At 42.7% G+C, this 17,228-nt stretch overlaps 1 protein-coding gene across 2 annotated transcripts in view; it reads right to left on the reverse strand.

Annotated features, from left to right (window-relative positions):
- The window catches only part of LOC146833110 (uncharacterized), a 645,049-nt gene that overhangs the window by 214,155 nt on the left and 413,666 nt on the right, over positions 1-17,228 (reverse strand). For both annotated transcript variants that reach the window (XM_085600733.1, XM_085600734.1), the window contains 4 exons: positions 11,269-11,313; positions 10,059-10,112; positions 7,381-7,434; positions 5,332-5,385 (listed from right to left, as the gene is read on the reverse strand). In XM_085600733.1, coding sequence (XP_085456859.1) covers positions 5,332-5,385; positions 7,381-7,434; positions 10,059-10,112; positions 11,269-11,313 — 207 coding nt within the window. The remainder of the gene's footprint in view (positions 1-5,331; positions 5,386-7,380; positions 7,435-10,058; positions 10,113-11,268; positions 11,314-17,228) is intronic.

Below are 17,228 nucleotides of genomic sequence, written 5' to 3' on the forward strand. Positions count from 1 at the left end.
ACTACTTACTCATCTTGCCCATCAACTGTATATCATACGAGGCCCATTGTCTTTTTTGTTTTAGAGAGCATTTGCAAGTATGAACTCGAATGTCAGGGCTACCGCATTTATATATATTTTGCCTTACTGGACACCTGTACCTTTGTATTTTAAATGTAAAGTGTCATAATACTTTTAACTAAGCCATGGCTGCACTAAAAAAACGCAAACTAATATATGTGTGTGTGTGTGCGTGTGCGTGCGTTGGTGCGTGTGTGTGTGTGTGTAATTTAAAACAACTTGGCACATCGGACTATCAAGTAGTTCCCGGCGACCAAATCAGAGCCATTCTTCTGATAAAACATATGCAGAATGGATTAGGGTTTTCAGAAAGAGGGAGTTGGGATAGAAAGTTTGAAAATATAAATAATAAATTTAGCATAACAATCAGCGTACTGGCTGATGTAGCTAAAAATATATGAGGCACTTGCTCATTCCACCATGATGGAGTGCATGAAAAAGGTTAACAACATGGCTATGGGAAACATTCATTACAACACAGGCATTACAACGCAATGCCTTTACAACACAGCCAATACAATGCAAGTTCCATTACAATGCGTGCTATTACAACACTTGTAATTGCAATGCTGACCAGCACCTTCCCTGAGATAAGCACCCGGCAGTGTTAGAATACTAAATTACATTGTAATGGTGCATGTGTTGTGATGGCTTGCATTGTATTAGCATGCGTTGTAATGGAAGTTGCGTTGTAAAAACTGTGTTGTAAAAGTATGCATTACATTGCATTGCAGAAGACCGAGGTCCTCATCCTAGGACCCTCCAACTCGGCCTGGGACAACACCTGGTGGCCCTCTGCCCTCGGGAAACCACCCACCCCTTCAGACCACGCAAGGAACCTCGGCATCATCCTGGACTCCTCCCTCACCATGACCCACCAGATGAACACCGTCACCTCCACCAGTTTCAACTGCCTTCACATCCTCCGAAAGACCTTCAAATGGATACCCCCCGAATGCAGAAAGACCGTCACACACGCACTCATAACCAGCAGACTGGATTACGGCAACGCCCTTTTCGCCGGAATCAATAAAACTCTTCTGCACAAGCTCCAAACCATCCAGAACGCCACAGCAAGACTTGTCCTAGGGACACCTCGTCATGAACACATGACCCAACACCTATGAGACCTGCACTGGTTCCCCGTGGAGAAGAGAGTGACCTTCAAACTTTTCACCCATGTCTACAAATCCCTCCACAACATCGGACCCTAATACCTCAACGAGAGAGTCTCCCTCCACGTACCCAAAAGGAACCTCCGCTCCGCCGACCTCGCCCGGCATAGACACCCCCGGATCTGCAGAAACCGAGCTGGAGGATGAGTTTTCTCCTACATCGCAGCCAAGACCTGGAACGGGCTCCCAGCAAACATCAGATGCTTCCCGAACCTGCACACCTTCAGGAAGAACCTCAAGACCTGACTTTTCAACTGAACCGTAGCTGCGCCCCTCCCCCCAGCGCCTTGAGACCCTCACGAGTGAGTAGCGCGTTTTATAAACCCCTGATTGTTTGATTGATTGAATAGTTTGCGTTGTAATGTCATACATCCCATGGCTATCTGGCAAAGCTCCCATTGATCAACAGACGTCAAAAAGGTCATGACATTTACTGTCGGTTTCGTTTGGGGAAAAAAAGGACCTCAGCGTTTTTGGAAGCAATGGATTGTGAGCTGAATATAGCTACCTAGATAAATGAAGCTGAAGCAAGTTTTGAGTAAAAAAAAAGTTCAGGGGTTGCTTTACTATCAAAAAAAGCATTTTTAGGATCGGAGAATTATGATGCGGCAAAACACAAAGTTTGTTTTCCTAAAGAGCTCTTTCATAGTAGATTAAAAGAAAGTTAGGGAGCGTTTATAGAATGGGGCCACATCCATTTCATTATTAAAAAGGATTTTTAGGAAATAAGGACCTGATTTAGATCTTGGGGGATGGGTTACTCTGTCACAATAGTGACGGATATCCCATCCACCAAAATATAAATCCCACTGTATCCTATGAGATTTATATTTCTGCGGACAGGATATCAGTCACCGTTGTGACGGAGTAACCAGTCCGTCGAGATCTATATCAGGCCCGGAGTTCCTTCAATAACTTTGAGAAGCTGACCAACAAGAATATATTATTTTCTCGGCTTGCCGCAAGTTGGAAGGATGGATACAGTATGACAGGAGATTGTTTTTCTACTCTATGGATCATCCTCTATAAGAATGCTTAACATTTAGAATTAGCTTCTTATCATGTCTACACTCGATGGGCGTGATTTAGAGACAGTGTGTGCGTTTCTGCTTGTAGACCTAATTGTACAACCTAAGATATGTTTTTTATTTACCAGTTAGTAATAATATATTTAAAGAGACTACATCTTAAACATTAACCAAGGCATTTAGGGTTGTGAACTATCCCAGAAGTCATGATGTTGTTAAACAAGTTGAAATATGAACTTCAAGAGATGAAGCTGTTTTTGTTTTAAAGGCATTTAGAAATATTACTTGAGTTACGTTGAGTCGTGTTAAGTTAAGTTGCGTTGAGCAGCCCCGGTCCGTGCAGGTACCAGCGGTGGGGTCGCGTGGGTGGGGGAGGGGGGGGATTTTGAGGGACGATGCAGAGGGGAAATTAATTATTTATTTAATTTTCTCTTGGTATCATCCCTTCAAATCACCCCCCACGCGGCCCCACCGCTGTTATCTACACAGACAGCGGCTGCCATTGAGATGATACTTACAAAGCACAAGCATTCTCCTCCAGGCATCTTGGCATAGAGAGTAATTCACAGAGCAGATGAGACAAGTGACTTCCGCCAAACACATGTTTTGAGAGAGCTTCCAAACCATGGGTGATCCTCAATTTTACACAATGTTAGAGGAAGAGCATTCCATAGAAGGGAGGCCCTAACCAACATTGAGTGTCTCTCATTCCTAGACCGTCTGAAGTGGGGAATTTAAGGATGAAGGGGGACCAGAAATAAGGGGGCACTAGGGAGGACATCTGGAGCACAAGGATTGCAGCAGCTTAGGTTTGGGGTCGCAAAAGGCTTTGTGGGCTAAGTATAAAACCTAGAACAGTCTCCCTTTGGCTACTCTGAGCTCACTGTGTAAATTGGACTCTCTGCCAAACTTCCTAAACTTCATTGCAAGTACAACTGCATGTTTTGCAACCCTTGAGGCGTATGAATGGCACCATCTGGACTTAATGATGCTGACTAGACACATATCAGTGGGGGAGCCTGACTTAAAAGATGCAAGAAATGTATGGACCTCCTTTTTGAAGACAGTAGGGAAAACAGAGAAGAAACCTTTGAGGGAATAGTTGCTTCACCAGATTCAAGACAGCAAAGGGCTGATGGGGTTCAGGCGACCCTATTGTGAATGGCCCTAATGTAAAAATAAAGCTAATTTATCACAAGAAGCCTGAGATGGGAGAGTGGTAAGAGTTGCAGCACAAGGATTAATACATTTTGAAACCACCTGAAAGCTAGACCTTGGGGAGCTGGCAGCTGTGAGTCAGAATTGGAAAGAAAATAAGTCTTAGATACAATAAGAAAAGATTTAAAGCTGCTGGGCTCTTGACGAAAAAAAAGCGATCAGCTTCAGAGTAGGAGCTTTGCCAAATTTGTTCTGCCAGCCGGACCTTCTACCTAACCTCTGCTAGATACCTGGTGAACCAAGGATTATTAGTCTTGAGTTAGTCTTGAGTTCTTTAGATATAGCTGATTAAAATGGTAGGGGGAGGGGAAGGATTTCTGCAAGGGTGTCATTAAAATGACAGTAAAGCTCATTAGGAATGGCGGGGGGTGGGGTGATTCCCATAAATGGGTGACAAGGCAGACTGCTCTGCTGACATCCAGGGGGTGGGTTTATGAACTTGTCATGCAATGCAGCACAGCAAGTCACCTTGCTGTGCTGCACTGAGTTATAGGTAATGGGCACTGGCGTAACGAAACTTGAGGGGGCCTCCCTGCAAGGTATGTGGAGGAGTCCCCTCCCGAATCATTCAGGGGTTCTCGGCCAGAGTACAGTGCTGAGGGGGGCCTCTTGAGCTTGGGGGCCCCCCTGTGCCACGGGGCAGTGTTACACCACTAGGAAAGGGCAGGAATGCACCGTATTTTAGACAATGCTGCACATTTCTGCCTTTTCCCCCTGTGTTCGCCCAAGCCTCCAAGGATTTATTGGGTCTACCCTATTTGTATACTACTTTTGGCAGCCTAGCGCCAATGCAGGCACCCTTCCACCATGGTGCAAAGGTGCCTGTGTTGAATGTTGGATTGTTTTTGTACAGGAAGGGGCACCTTCCTGCTCACTAACAATCCTGAGCAGCATATTCCTCTTACTTTGTGTGCTGAAGAATGCAGCACAAATAGAAAGAGGAAGTAACAAGGAGAAATAAAAATATTCCTCCTCATTACGCGTATCCCGAAAGCTGTATCTTTTTGGCGTATTCACAGGTTTACTAGTTCTGGTAAGTCTGGGAATGCATCAGAAACCATAGGAGTTGCATGGGAACACCCTCGTAATGCCCATGGAATGCCTCCCTTGTGCAGAGTAAGGAAACACAGTGATTTTCTCTGTGTTGCTTTACTTCAGATTAATGGAGCAACTCCAGGGCCATGAAGGTGGCCTTGTGTGGCTTCATAAATCTCACTTAAGGTTTACGTCTTGCATGTACCACTTTGCGTGCTCCAAACATGATGCAACCCGGCTTTTAAATAGGCCCCCAGTGTATTTGAAAAATAGGCCGGCTTCTGTGATCTGTGCCTAGGATCCTGGGTTATTTTTAGATAAGGAATAAGATCAAAGGACATAAGAGATGAAACTAGCAACACTTCATTTAGCTGGACAAATGCTTTTTTAGACTTAATATGATTTTTTTTACTGTCGTTGAAGTTTGATAATGCAAAAGGGTAAGTTAGGCTTGCATTTCCTCATTTATGAAATGCATTATATGGAAATTATAACAATAGATTGCAGAAATCTAGATATATTTCATAATAATTGAAACATGCATTATAAAAATATGACTAAAATGTAACAATGTAATGTGATATATCACCAGTTCTATGAACACATTTGAAATTCATTACTTTGTTTAATAGTAATCCCAAGAGAAGGTCATCTGGCTCAGACATGGGCCCACAAACGGCAGAACTCCCCGCTACTAGCTTGTCCTTGGACTGCGGAAACCTTCTAGACATGTACTCGCAGCGCCGGATCTATCTATCCGTGGCCTTTCCTTCTAGATTACATAGTGACGCAACCAACTAGTTTCCTTCACTCACCTGAGGTCCTACAACCCCTGTGGGTCCAGGCAACCCAGTCTTGCCTTGAAATCCCTGTCAAAATAAAAGAACACATATTAACAAGGATGTCAAAATCCTAGATATACAATTTTGGACCAAACATTTGCACATAGCCAATGATTGGCTTCATTTAGATATTTTCGCCACTTACGTGTTCACTAGGCGCTTTAGGCACCTTGCTTTCTGTTTTTATCTTCCACAATTTGGTTTGATTGACTCCAGTGCTTGGACGCTGACTGAGTGAAATGTTTGTGCTCAATAAATTACTAATTGGTATATAATTATCATAGTCATCTTCATGTTACTCATCTAATTTTCAGGGACAGAATTTAAAATTTCAAAGCCACACATGCATTCAATTCCATTAAGACTGAAAGACAGCATCCGTGCATGGGGCATAAGTCCAAGACTTATGTTTCAAGGTCAGTTTTGCTGTTCATGGTGCAGATCTAACAGGTGGCAATTTGGACCTGCTCATGTTATGTTATGTTATGTTATTATTTATATAGCGCACATATACTGAAGCTTTACGCTGCTTAATACCCAGGAAGCTACATACCTCAGCTAATGTTCCCCATGGCTAAATCACTAGCAACGTTTTTTGAAATAGCAAACTTCCTTGTTTTTATTTCATGGTCGGGCACCCATGCCTGATGATGTTAATCAAACCATTATCAAACTACGCTTTGGAAGCCATGTTTGTATGAGTTGGACGCTATCTTTGGTACTCATTAGACTGGGAAGCCAATCATCTTATGCCCATGACACATGGTTCCCACAAGAACTATGGCACCCAGGCATGCCAATTGAGACTGTAATATGCCAACCATATTGGTGGTGAGTATATCTTGTGGCTGTATTTTCAATAGGAGGTAAGGTTACAGTAAGGGATGAAAATAAATTCAGTCTCAGCTTTGGGATTCTTATTTTCAGTAATGAAAAACATTTTATAGAATTGTAGCCCGATGTCGAGAAGGGCTGTACTAGTTGTTAAAGGCCCTGAATGGACGGTAAGAGCTCAAAGACAGAGGTGAGGTTCTGCAAAAAGAGTTTAAGCCTTTAACAATATGTATAGCCTGAGTTGTAAGGGCTATCAGGCTATTAAAAATAATCACCCACTGAGGGTAGAATGTTCTACATTAAACAGGGAGAAACAGAAAGACAAACGGGGCATGTTAGGACCACAAGCCTATACCAGGCTTTATTGGCCGTGTGGCACTCTTTTGTCTTCAATGGAGCTCTCAACATTCCAATGCTCCAATAATGAATTGAGACTTGCTAATAGTGATGTGCGAAATTTCAAAAGTGGAGAGCTAAAGGGAAATCCCCTTTGCCTGTCACAACCTGATAAAAAGACAGAGCCCTTCATTGTTAAAAGTGCAATGTTATTAACAAACATGTTTATCATTCAGATGCCACAGATACACGGTGGCAATATTTTGGAGAGGCTGTGCAGGTTTATGAACTAAACTTAAAAATATTAACCAGAATATTCAATCAATTTATCATTATTGTGAGATGAAGGTAGGTTAGGGAATTGATGATGGAAACTGTACACTAGTAAAGTTGTAATGTGCAATCAACACCAGCCACAACATTCAGGACAGCTTCCGAATGCACTAGTCACCAATTGTTGGATGGATGAAACAGCAATAAAGCGTTCCTGATCTCAGCAGACTGTCAAAAGATCAGAAAGCAAGCGGTGGGGTGGGACATGTTGCTCATAGGAAGAGCTTCGTGTTAGGAGCAACTGACCAGTTCCTAATTTCAAAGAAAGCTATTAGAAGCATTGATAATTCTTATCAGAAGCTGAACTTAAGGCCAGTGGCTATCAAAATGTAATGCTTCCTTGTAAAGGAGGCGAAGAAAATGTTGGTAGCAAAGTAAAATCTGTGGAAATAATGGGGGTTGCAGATGAGCAACAGGGTCCTCTGATATTTATTACTAGTCAAATGTATCTGCTTTTAAAAAATCGTGCATTTACTCATTATGAGTTAAAGTTGCGTTATTGCAAGAAAGGCTACTTACCGGCTCTCCTCTCTGCCCAGGATGTCCAGGTAACCCGTCTTTACCAGCAGGCCCCTGAAGTAAACATAAATTCAGAAATTAATATAGAAGGCAGTGTTGGCAAGACTTCTCCTGCTTTACTGCCTCGAAGAAAGCATAGTCCAGGGGCATATTTACAAGCAGGCGTTAAAAAATTATCGCCGCTTTTGCGGCCGTTTTCGGCCAAAAAGCGGCGATAATTTTATCGCCTAATTAGCAAGGCCACGCTAATGCGTGAAACCTTGCTTTAGCGTGGGGATTCTTTACGCCCAGCTTTGCATCTCTAATGAGATGCAAAGTGGGCGTTCCTGACCTATCATGACAGAAGAAATGTCGCTAAGCGACATTTCTCCTATCATCAAGCCCCACGCTATGAAGAATAGCATCAGGAAAAGTAGCGATAACCCCTGTTATCGCTACTTTCCTTACGCCTGCTTCAGGGCTGACATAGCCATGATATCCTATGGAAGGTGGATATCATGGCTAAGTTTGTGAGGCCCTATCAGCAAGCTAACGCCACATTGCGTGAGATTATCGCTGGGTTTCCAGCAATAATCTCACATTAGGCAGTTAGCGTGAGGATCTTTATCGCTGAGGAGATAAGCGTTGCTAATAGCACGCTATCTCAGCGATAAAAATCCATGTTACCCGGCGATAATTATCCTCACGCTAAGAGCGCAGAGCGATAATTATCACCGGGTGTTGCTGATATGCCCCCTAGTTTCTACAGGAATGACCATGATTGAATATCAGCCTGCGTGAGACATCACTGACAGCAGCATCAGAACGCTCCATCCCCCTGTGACAATTTTGGGGGGTGACATAAGATAAGACTTCTTTCTTTCTCGTGCACCCTATTGTGCTTCATACTGTGCTTTATCTTTCACATAAGATTGTAAAGTGTTTTGTTTTCTTAGGTGTAAATGACCATTCAGTGTCCTCAATACTGCTATTTGCGATGTTGTCTTCTTTTTAGGGAGTGTTGCTTTCCTGACACATTCAACGTCTAAAGATAAAACAAACATTTGATCAAGAACTTCGCAATATAACTTTAAAACCCTGAGTGGTAGGAAGTTAAAGTATATACAGGGGCAATGTTCAATCGAATAGAACAGACTTTAACAAGTAAAAGCACAAATTAAGGGGCAGATTTACAAGCCCTTTGCGCCACTTTTGCGTCACTTTTAACATCGAAAACGTTACACAAAAGTGGCGCAAGGGGCTTGTAAATCTGCCCCTACTTATATAGAGGCATATTATCAAGAAACTGCCTTAAAATTATCGCCGCTTTAGCGGCAGAAAACTGCTGCTAAAGCGGCGATAATGGGCTTGATAATATGCCGCAGAGAAATCCCATAGAAGCCCATGTTCTGGTGTTAACATGGGCTTCTATTGGAATTCTCTGCGGCATATTATCAAGCCCATTGTAACGCCCTGCTTGATAATATGCCCCATAGTCTTGTGTCTAAAAAGCAGCGAAAACGCTTTGCTCCACTTTTTGGTCACACTGCATGCTGCTCCCTGCTTTGTGGCAGGCACTGAAAATGTTTCACAAAACGATTGCAGAGCCCTCTTTAGCCGTTAGGTGTCAGAGTTTCCTTAATAACTAATACGTGGAAAAACGGTTCCAATGATATGGTGAGTCGGGAAATACAGAGAAAACGAGGACTTCAAAGTGCAGCTCCCAGGAACCTTCTATTGGACGATTAAACCAAGAATTCAGCTCAAGCGCCTTCCGTGCGGATGCGCATGAGGGCATGTCTTTTCTTTCTAACTAGCAATGATCACACATGCTTCTACTGTACTTCAGTTAATGGATCACATTGCAAGCATCACGTGACGCATTTCTTCCTCCCCGCCCCAAACTCATTTAGGCACTTTAGTCCAAGGGGACATCAATACTTAGCATTCCTCACTTTAATTGCCCAGCTAGCGGTTTTTATGTCCATACCTACTCCCTTTTTTGTCATGGATAGGATTTTAGGTTTTAGTAACTTTTAACAAGAAAGCAAAACATTGTTGCTTTTTGTTTCAGTAACTTTTGTACTTGGAAAGCAGTTGTGATTTAAATATTGTTTGATCATAAATTTAAACGGTTTTTATTAACTAAAACAATAAAATCGACATAGACATTGACTGTGCTTTCTTCCTGAATGGTGGAAGAAGATTTCCGTGACGAGGTGTGAGTGAAAAGGATCTTTCTACCCATTTGGCAACTCCGCACATCAAAAAAAAAAAAAATAGTCCAACTTCATGTATAAAAACAATGATAGGTTAAAAAATTCGGCTAAAAAATAGTTTTTTTTCTGGAGATTGCACCAGAAAATGAAACTTGGAATGATGGCAATCTTCTCATTTTTTCTTTAAGTTACAGAAATGTAATTCCTTCAGAAGTTAATTTAGAATTCCTATTCCTGAACGACACAGCCATTTTATATGAAAAAATGGCTGTTTCGTTCAGGAATGGGAACTCTAAATTAGCTTCCTCTGAAGGAATGCTCCAAGATGGCAGTGCTGTGTCTCAAACATTTAGCTACAAGAAGCCCCTTTGTCCCTTTGCAAGAGATGATATGAATGTGCATGCACCTTACATAGTCACCCATGGAAAAAAGAGCTCACCATTTCACTTTATATCACCCTCGGTCGCACGGTTTACTTACAGGGGGTCCCTTGGTTCCTGGAAATCCGTTTGGCCCTTGAGGTCCTTGAGGGCCCTATACAATTTTGAAGAAAAACAAAAAAAGCATTTAGGTGCAGTGTTAAAAATGCAACTATCAATATTCTAAACAGCTTGATTTCTTCCTCTTCCAGGCAGCTGCTTCTTAGGGAGCACAAGAACTTTGCCTGTTTTCGATGTCCCGCATCAATCAACCCATTTTTGTGAACTTGACTACTTGCAGAATAGTTTGATGTTCTAGGGTGAAGTGCCATTGATATTTTGCATCATGGGCCCATTTGAACCTCATATATGAACATAACCAGTATTGATCAATGTAAAGTTTACCATGTTTGGAAATGTCCAGACTGCCAGTTGGCGTTGGCTTAATATTAAACCTCACCAGGGAAGTCGGGACACTTTACCAATGTTAGAAGGTGACTGAAGCTTCTCAACTTCACCAGAGACAAAGTTTATCTCCAGACAGTGGAAGATGCCAAGGAGTGAAATGTCCCTCCCCCTCCCACCCTGCCCCCATCCACCATGTTTACCTGTGCCGGCCGCCGCTGTTCTAAACATGAAAATTGTTTTTGAGCGGATTTGCTAATTTCGGGATAAAAGAATGCGGGGAAGGGAGCAATAACAGATCACAAAGACTTGACGGTTATTGGCAGATGGAAGATTGTTCAGACTCAGGAAGCAAAGTTAACTTTGTCCAAAACAGGAATTGGGCTAACAGGGGCTTTTCCTGGCTTGAGCTGGCACAAAGAGGTGGATGGGACCACGCTTATCACCAATCAGACTACTTAAACAACAATTTGAGAATCTACACATAATGTTGGGTGTAGATCTAGTGCACTACTCATCGCTTAAAACTTTTAAATCTTTGTTTTACTGACTCATTAGCAAATCCAATATTTTGATTTGTTCATACCTTAGGCCCCATCTGTTAAACGGTGGCCCTGTCTAGTTAAATGTTATGCGGCCTCTGCACAAGAGTAAGCTGGTTGGATCAAATCAACTGAAGATGAACGAAAGCTAGGAACTGTGCAAGGGAGAGAGGTTGGAATAGTATGCATCACAAAGGTGGTTGTGCAGTCCTTTGTCTATTACACACTAAGTTCTCTCTTTGTTTTTGTGAACATATAATCATTGTACAGGGGCAACCAAATTACTGTTGCTGAGAATGAGGGCGACTGTTCCAAAACACTTACCTTTTCCCCTCCGACACCAGGCACCCCATCATTGCCTGAATCTCCCTGCAAAACAAACAAGAGGGTCTGAGATAAAGAAATACAAGCATTTGGGATTAGGTGGGGTTAACAAGAAAGGAGATTATTACCACCACCTAATCACATCTACCATCATCAGAGCATTAGAGTCTTCCCTAGTATGGGCGAACAAACCATTTTGCTGAAATATGAACCTTATGATATCCCCCTTTTCTTTAGTCTAGCTGCACAATAAAATGTAGTTTGTAAAATTGGCAAAACCCACTTACCACGTTGACTAGGAAAATTGGGCAAATATCTGACCCAAACAAAGAAAATCTTCTGCTTTTGGGCTTCCCACCACTTTCTGGACTCCAAATGCAGTCCGATGAGTTATGTGTACCTCCCTGAAGCTATTCAGAATGGTTCTTATACTAGAAAATATTTTGGTTGGTTGAAAGTGCCGCCAATCAAATTATTGTTGTTTCAGAAATCTGAGTGGCCTCCCTTTCGATCTGTGAGGTTGTGGTCGTGTGCTAAGAGTAGGCAATCAGGGCAGCCCTTTCATGACATTCGCATAACTTGCATGCAGACCAATGAGCTCCAATCTCACAGCCTTCATCTTTTTTGCCGTTCAACCAGATGACTACATACCGCCACTACGGCACACAACTCCAGCGAAGTGGTGCAGTGGATAGCAGCTTGTAAATCTCACATGGAGTGATACGTACATCATCACAAGCCCAGTGCTGGCCGATAACGATAGAGTCTGCGTATCTACACGCCGTCTTTTGCACGGAGACGCCCCAGTCAATTACAAAGAGAGCATTTCTTCAAGTCTCCAAAACCTGTATTACTACAGTTTTGTTGGGCCCTCTGCCCTCAGCATCTACAGATGAGCCCATTGTGCAGATCTCAAATTTAATCCAGCCATACCAAAGAGTCATCGTAAACAATAGCGGACCCATGATCCTCAATCAAGGTATCATATTTTACATGGCTACCTGATGAAGGCTTAAGACCGAAACACGCGTAGGACTACATTCTTAGTCATGAGATATATGAATGTCCTTATTTGTGTTTATGCATTTTCACAAATTAACAAAAAAGAATAATCTTGTCTAATTGAAGTGATACCATGTATATAGAGGATGGAATATATTACACTCATTCTGTTGACCTAAGGGCAACGGTGACACTATACATTGTTATCAATTCATATCATTGTAAAGACATCAATATTTTTAGACAGATCAATGTTATAGGAATAACATGTCGAAAATGCACAGAACTGTTTTAATATTTATGTGATTAATGCTTTTCTATAAAATCTATAAAAAAACAAAAGGAAAACACTTTTAGACTAAAAAATGAATAAAGTTAAAAACCAATAAAAATTATTGTTTAATGTTTTGGTTAGTTACTGAATTACAGTCCACTGTCGATTGTGTTTCCTATATAGTTTTTCACATATGCTATGCAGACCAATGATATCAGAGCTTTTGGTCGATTCATGCTGGCATACGCTATAAGTGGCTGGGATGTGAAAAATGACCCCAAGTCAAGTTTGCAAAAAGGCATGTCATCAAGCCAAACCAGGCTGCTTGATCACATCACAGTGCTTGGTGGCACTAATGGCAAACGTATACGTATACAATACCCACTGGTGTGAAAAATAAATTCAAGATTTTCTCAACAATTTAAGTATACTGCACCAATTATATTATGGGCACTGAATAGTACTTGGGTAAATGTATTAATTCTGACAAGATGGGTGATTTATAAAGAGGAGGTATCTGTTAATAGCTCTTAGGAGAGGCTAGAGAAACTAGACATGTATAAGTTGTCCAATGTGACAGTGTAGGGGAAACTATGAGTTCATGAAATGCTTACATTGGAAGAAAAGGTTGCAATAGGGAAGTGCTCTTCAAAGCTAGAGATGGATCTTTAGGTATGAAGGGGCCTCCTAAAGTCCATTAGGAAAAACTTCCTTTTTAAAGGAAAGATTAGGAATAACTGGGAAGAATATTTCAGCAGAAATCGTGCAATCAACACTCCGTGATTTTATAAAGACCCAGGATGAATGCATGGTAGCTCCCCGGGCAAAGAGGCAGACAAAACATGGCCATCCATTTATAAATCAGGGATAATCATGGAATGCCTTGCACAAGAAAAACAGGACAGAGAAAAAGCTGGAGTCCAATTAGTAGTGGTGTGTCCTCTGTGTCCAGGTGTTTATTGTCGGGCAGGATCCTGGGACTTGAAGTTCTGGCCCCCGATGAAACCCAGTGGTGCAGCAAAGCAAAGGTGCGCCCCCTAGTGGTTCCAGTCCTAACTCTGCTTTGGATTTTTGTGTTTTTGTTAAGACTTTGTTATTCTGTGCAATTCACAAATCATCATCATTCTATGTGCATCCACGGACAGGGGGCCATATGTATCAAAAAAGAGTTTTGCGATTCGCAAATTGCGATTTTTAGTGAATCGCAATTAGAGAATCGCAAAACGCAATGTATGTAGGATTTGTAATAAATTTTGCGAATCCTACATATTCTTATTTGTGAATCGCAAATTGAGATTTGCAATTAAGGAATACCTCCCCATTCATTCCTATGGGCCTAGAGGCCCATAGGAATGAATGGGAAGACATTCTCTATTTGCGATTCCCAATTAGATAATCGCAAATTGAGAATGCAATTTCAAGTGTGCCAGGGTGTCAAAAGGACACCCTGTTGCACCCTTGAAATGAGCATGGGTGCACATGTGGCACGCATACATGCCCTAAGGGCATGTGTGTGAGCCACAAGCCACTTTGAAAAAATGCAAGAATGTGCATTTTTTAAAGAAATCGCAAATTACCACCAACCTGTAGTTGGTGGTAATTTGCGATTCCTTATGCCATATTTACACAACTTGGTTGCTTCATACATTGCATTTAAGGAATCGCAATTTGCGATTTCTTAAATGCATTCGCAAAATAAGGAGTCGCAAATTTTGCGATTCCTTAATTTGCAAGACAGTTGTGCACAGGGCCAAATTGCGATTGCAAACACTGAATTGTGCATTATAAGAAAGAGATCACCATAGCCAAAGCAAACTACTTCGCAGACCTAATATTAAACAGCTCCAACAAATCTCGTGACACCTTCAGGATAGTCAAAGAGCTGTCTCATCCTGAATGTGCTAATAGCCAAATCAAGCCCTCACAAGAACTATGTGATGGTCTAGCATCCTTCTTTCAGGAAAAAATTACCAAAATCATCGAGGGTATGAAGGATGTCTCCATTCCTCTAGTGCAGTATAATAGTAACACCGAGAATAGGGAGAAGAGCGAAGGAAATGTAAGATGCCCCACTCCAAGGGCCATCTTGGAGAATTTTGAGACCCCGACAGAACAAGAATTTACAAGAACAGCCCTTAATATAACATCAGGATCCCCTTTGGACCCTCTTCCTCATAAAATAGTAAAGGAATTCGGGGACAAACTTTTTCCAGTACTTCGACAGCTGTGTATTCAATCTTTTAACACAGGCACTGTACCAAAAGACTGGAAATTGGCAGTTGTTACCCCCCTGCTGAAGAAATCAAATCTCGACCCGAACTGCCATAAAAACTATCGACCTATATCGCTCCTGCCATACCCAATTAAGATCATGGAGCGGCTGGTCAGCAGGGCACTAGCCCTCTTCCTGGAAACTAACAACATCCTTGAAGAGGAGCAATTCGGTTTCAGACCAGCTCATGGAACCGAGTCAGCTCTGCTGACGGTTCTGGACGACCTACGAATGAGGGCGGACAGGGGAGAATCAGCAATCTTAATCCTGCTTGACCTGTCCGGTGAGTCACGACATTCTGCTGACAAGATTGAAGAGCATTGGAGTTTGGGGGACCTGCGCTCGACTGGTTTCACTCCTATTTGACGGACAGATGGCAGGCAGTAGCAATTCCTCCATACCAGTCAGAGTTTGTTACAGTCCCATATGGGGTCCCACAGGGGTCTGCAATTAGCCCGATACTCTTTAACGTATATATGCAACCCCTGATGGGCATCATCAAGGCTCACTGCATTAGCGTGATCAACTATGCGGATGACACGCAGCTGATGATCTCTCTTGATGGTGCCCACGCAGACTCACTTGAGACCTTTCACACCTGTATGTTGGAAATGACATCCTGGTTAAATCAGAACTCATTACAATTTAATAGTGACAAAACCGAAATAATGCATTGCAAAGTAGGTAGAATCACTAGAAGTCTACCCACGGACTTCTGGCCTCTGGAGCCAGGCGAGTCATTAACCCCAGTGAAATCAGTGAGGAACCTTGGAGTCAGTTTCAATGACAGTCTGAGTCTAGAGACCAATGTCAATAAGCAGGTTAGTAGCTGCTTTGCCTTAATGCGAGGACTTCGAAAGCTGCTTTTACCAACACAGGTTAGAGCCACCATAGTTAGGAGCACCATTCTCAGCCGCCTGGATTACTGTAATGCTCTGTTACTGGAATCCCCTGTCTACCTGATTTCCAGACTTCAGAGCATCCAGGCGGCTGCAGCAAAATTGACACTCTCCCGAGGGCGAAGATCCTCCATTACCCTCGCTTTGGCCGATTTACACTGGCTACCTGTACACCAGAGGATCCTTTTTAAATCCCTATGCACTGTCTTTAAGGCAGTGCATGGGATGGGCCCCGACCACTTCAAAACAAATTTAAGTGGTATGAACCCACTCGGTCCCTTCGATCCTCCTCCTCTAATCTCATCGGCATACCAAGGATCAGGAAAGCCACCTGCGGTGGCTGAGCCTTCAGCATAGCGGCAGCTCATCTGTGGAATAGACTACCTATTGACATCAGGAAAACAGATGAACTGATGGCTTTCCGAAAAAAGGTGAAAACATGGCTTTTCCCTAAAATATAACTATCCAGAATCATAAGATATCCCTTCTGCCCCTAATGCACAGCGTTTTTCAGCTATATGTACACAGCGCCAGGATGCCCGTAGGGTTGCTGAGCGCTTTACAAATGCCATAAATACATTTTAAACGTAAACATAAGTGTTTAAAAAATCCCCGTCATCGAAATGTGTTCAGAATTATGTATCATGAAAGCACCATTTTTCCATGAGTTCACAATTATTTCGAAAACACTTCAACATCTTAATAAGCAAGAGAAGGATTGTATTACGAAGCATTATTTTTAAATGTTGTTAAGGTGTTTGTAAAAGCTACTAAGGATTACATAAGGAAATAAGTGAAACCTTCTGTAACAGAAAGGAGTGAATTTCTTTAAAAACAACATGCCAAATATGCTCTGGAGTCTAAGCAAGCACAGCACAGCATGATTGCTGATCAGCACATAGACAGAGAAGCCATATTTCCTAATAAATGTGGGGAAATCTGCCAGCCTCTGTATAATCTTGATGTTGTGTTGCCCTGACTCTGCTTGGGTCGAAGACTACCATACACACAAGAGGCATAGAGTTCTCATGCCTGAAATTACCAGTTGTATGAGGGAGTACATGGCCTTTCTACACCGAGTAAAACCACCATACTATGTAACATTCACAAAGCACAGGCAGAGCGTGCCCCTGCACCCCTACCACCCCTTTAGGGGAGCACACAGTGCTCCCTCCATCGGTTCCTAGCCTCTGCTGCCGCGGCCTGCTCCTGCACAACAGCCCTCAGTGCTTTAACCCCATGGATGCTCAGGATGACTCCGACCGTTGTCGCTCCACCCACGCGCGGCTAATTCCCCGCCTGTGCAGGTGAATTAATTAGTGGGCGGAGTTCGAACGGCTCCCGGCCGTCATGAGCACACGCCCACCGTGATTTATGACGGCCGGGAGCCATCCTGGGTACATGAGCGCCACGCCCAGCCCTGCCCCCCCTCGCACCGCGGTGGAATTTGCTGCACGGCGAAGGGGTTAAATTGGCAAGTACTGTCTGGTACTGAGTACCGGCACTTTTTTAT

The sequence above is a fragment of the Triturus cristatus genome, chromosome 4_2, assembly GCF_964204655.1.
Source record: "Triturus cristatus chromosome 4_2, aTriCri1.1, whole genome shotgun sequence".
Classification (NCBI taxonomy): Eukaryota; Metazoa; Chordata; class Amphibia; order Caudata; family Salamandridae; genus Triturus; species Triturus cristatus.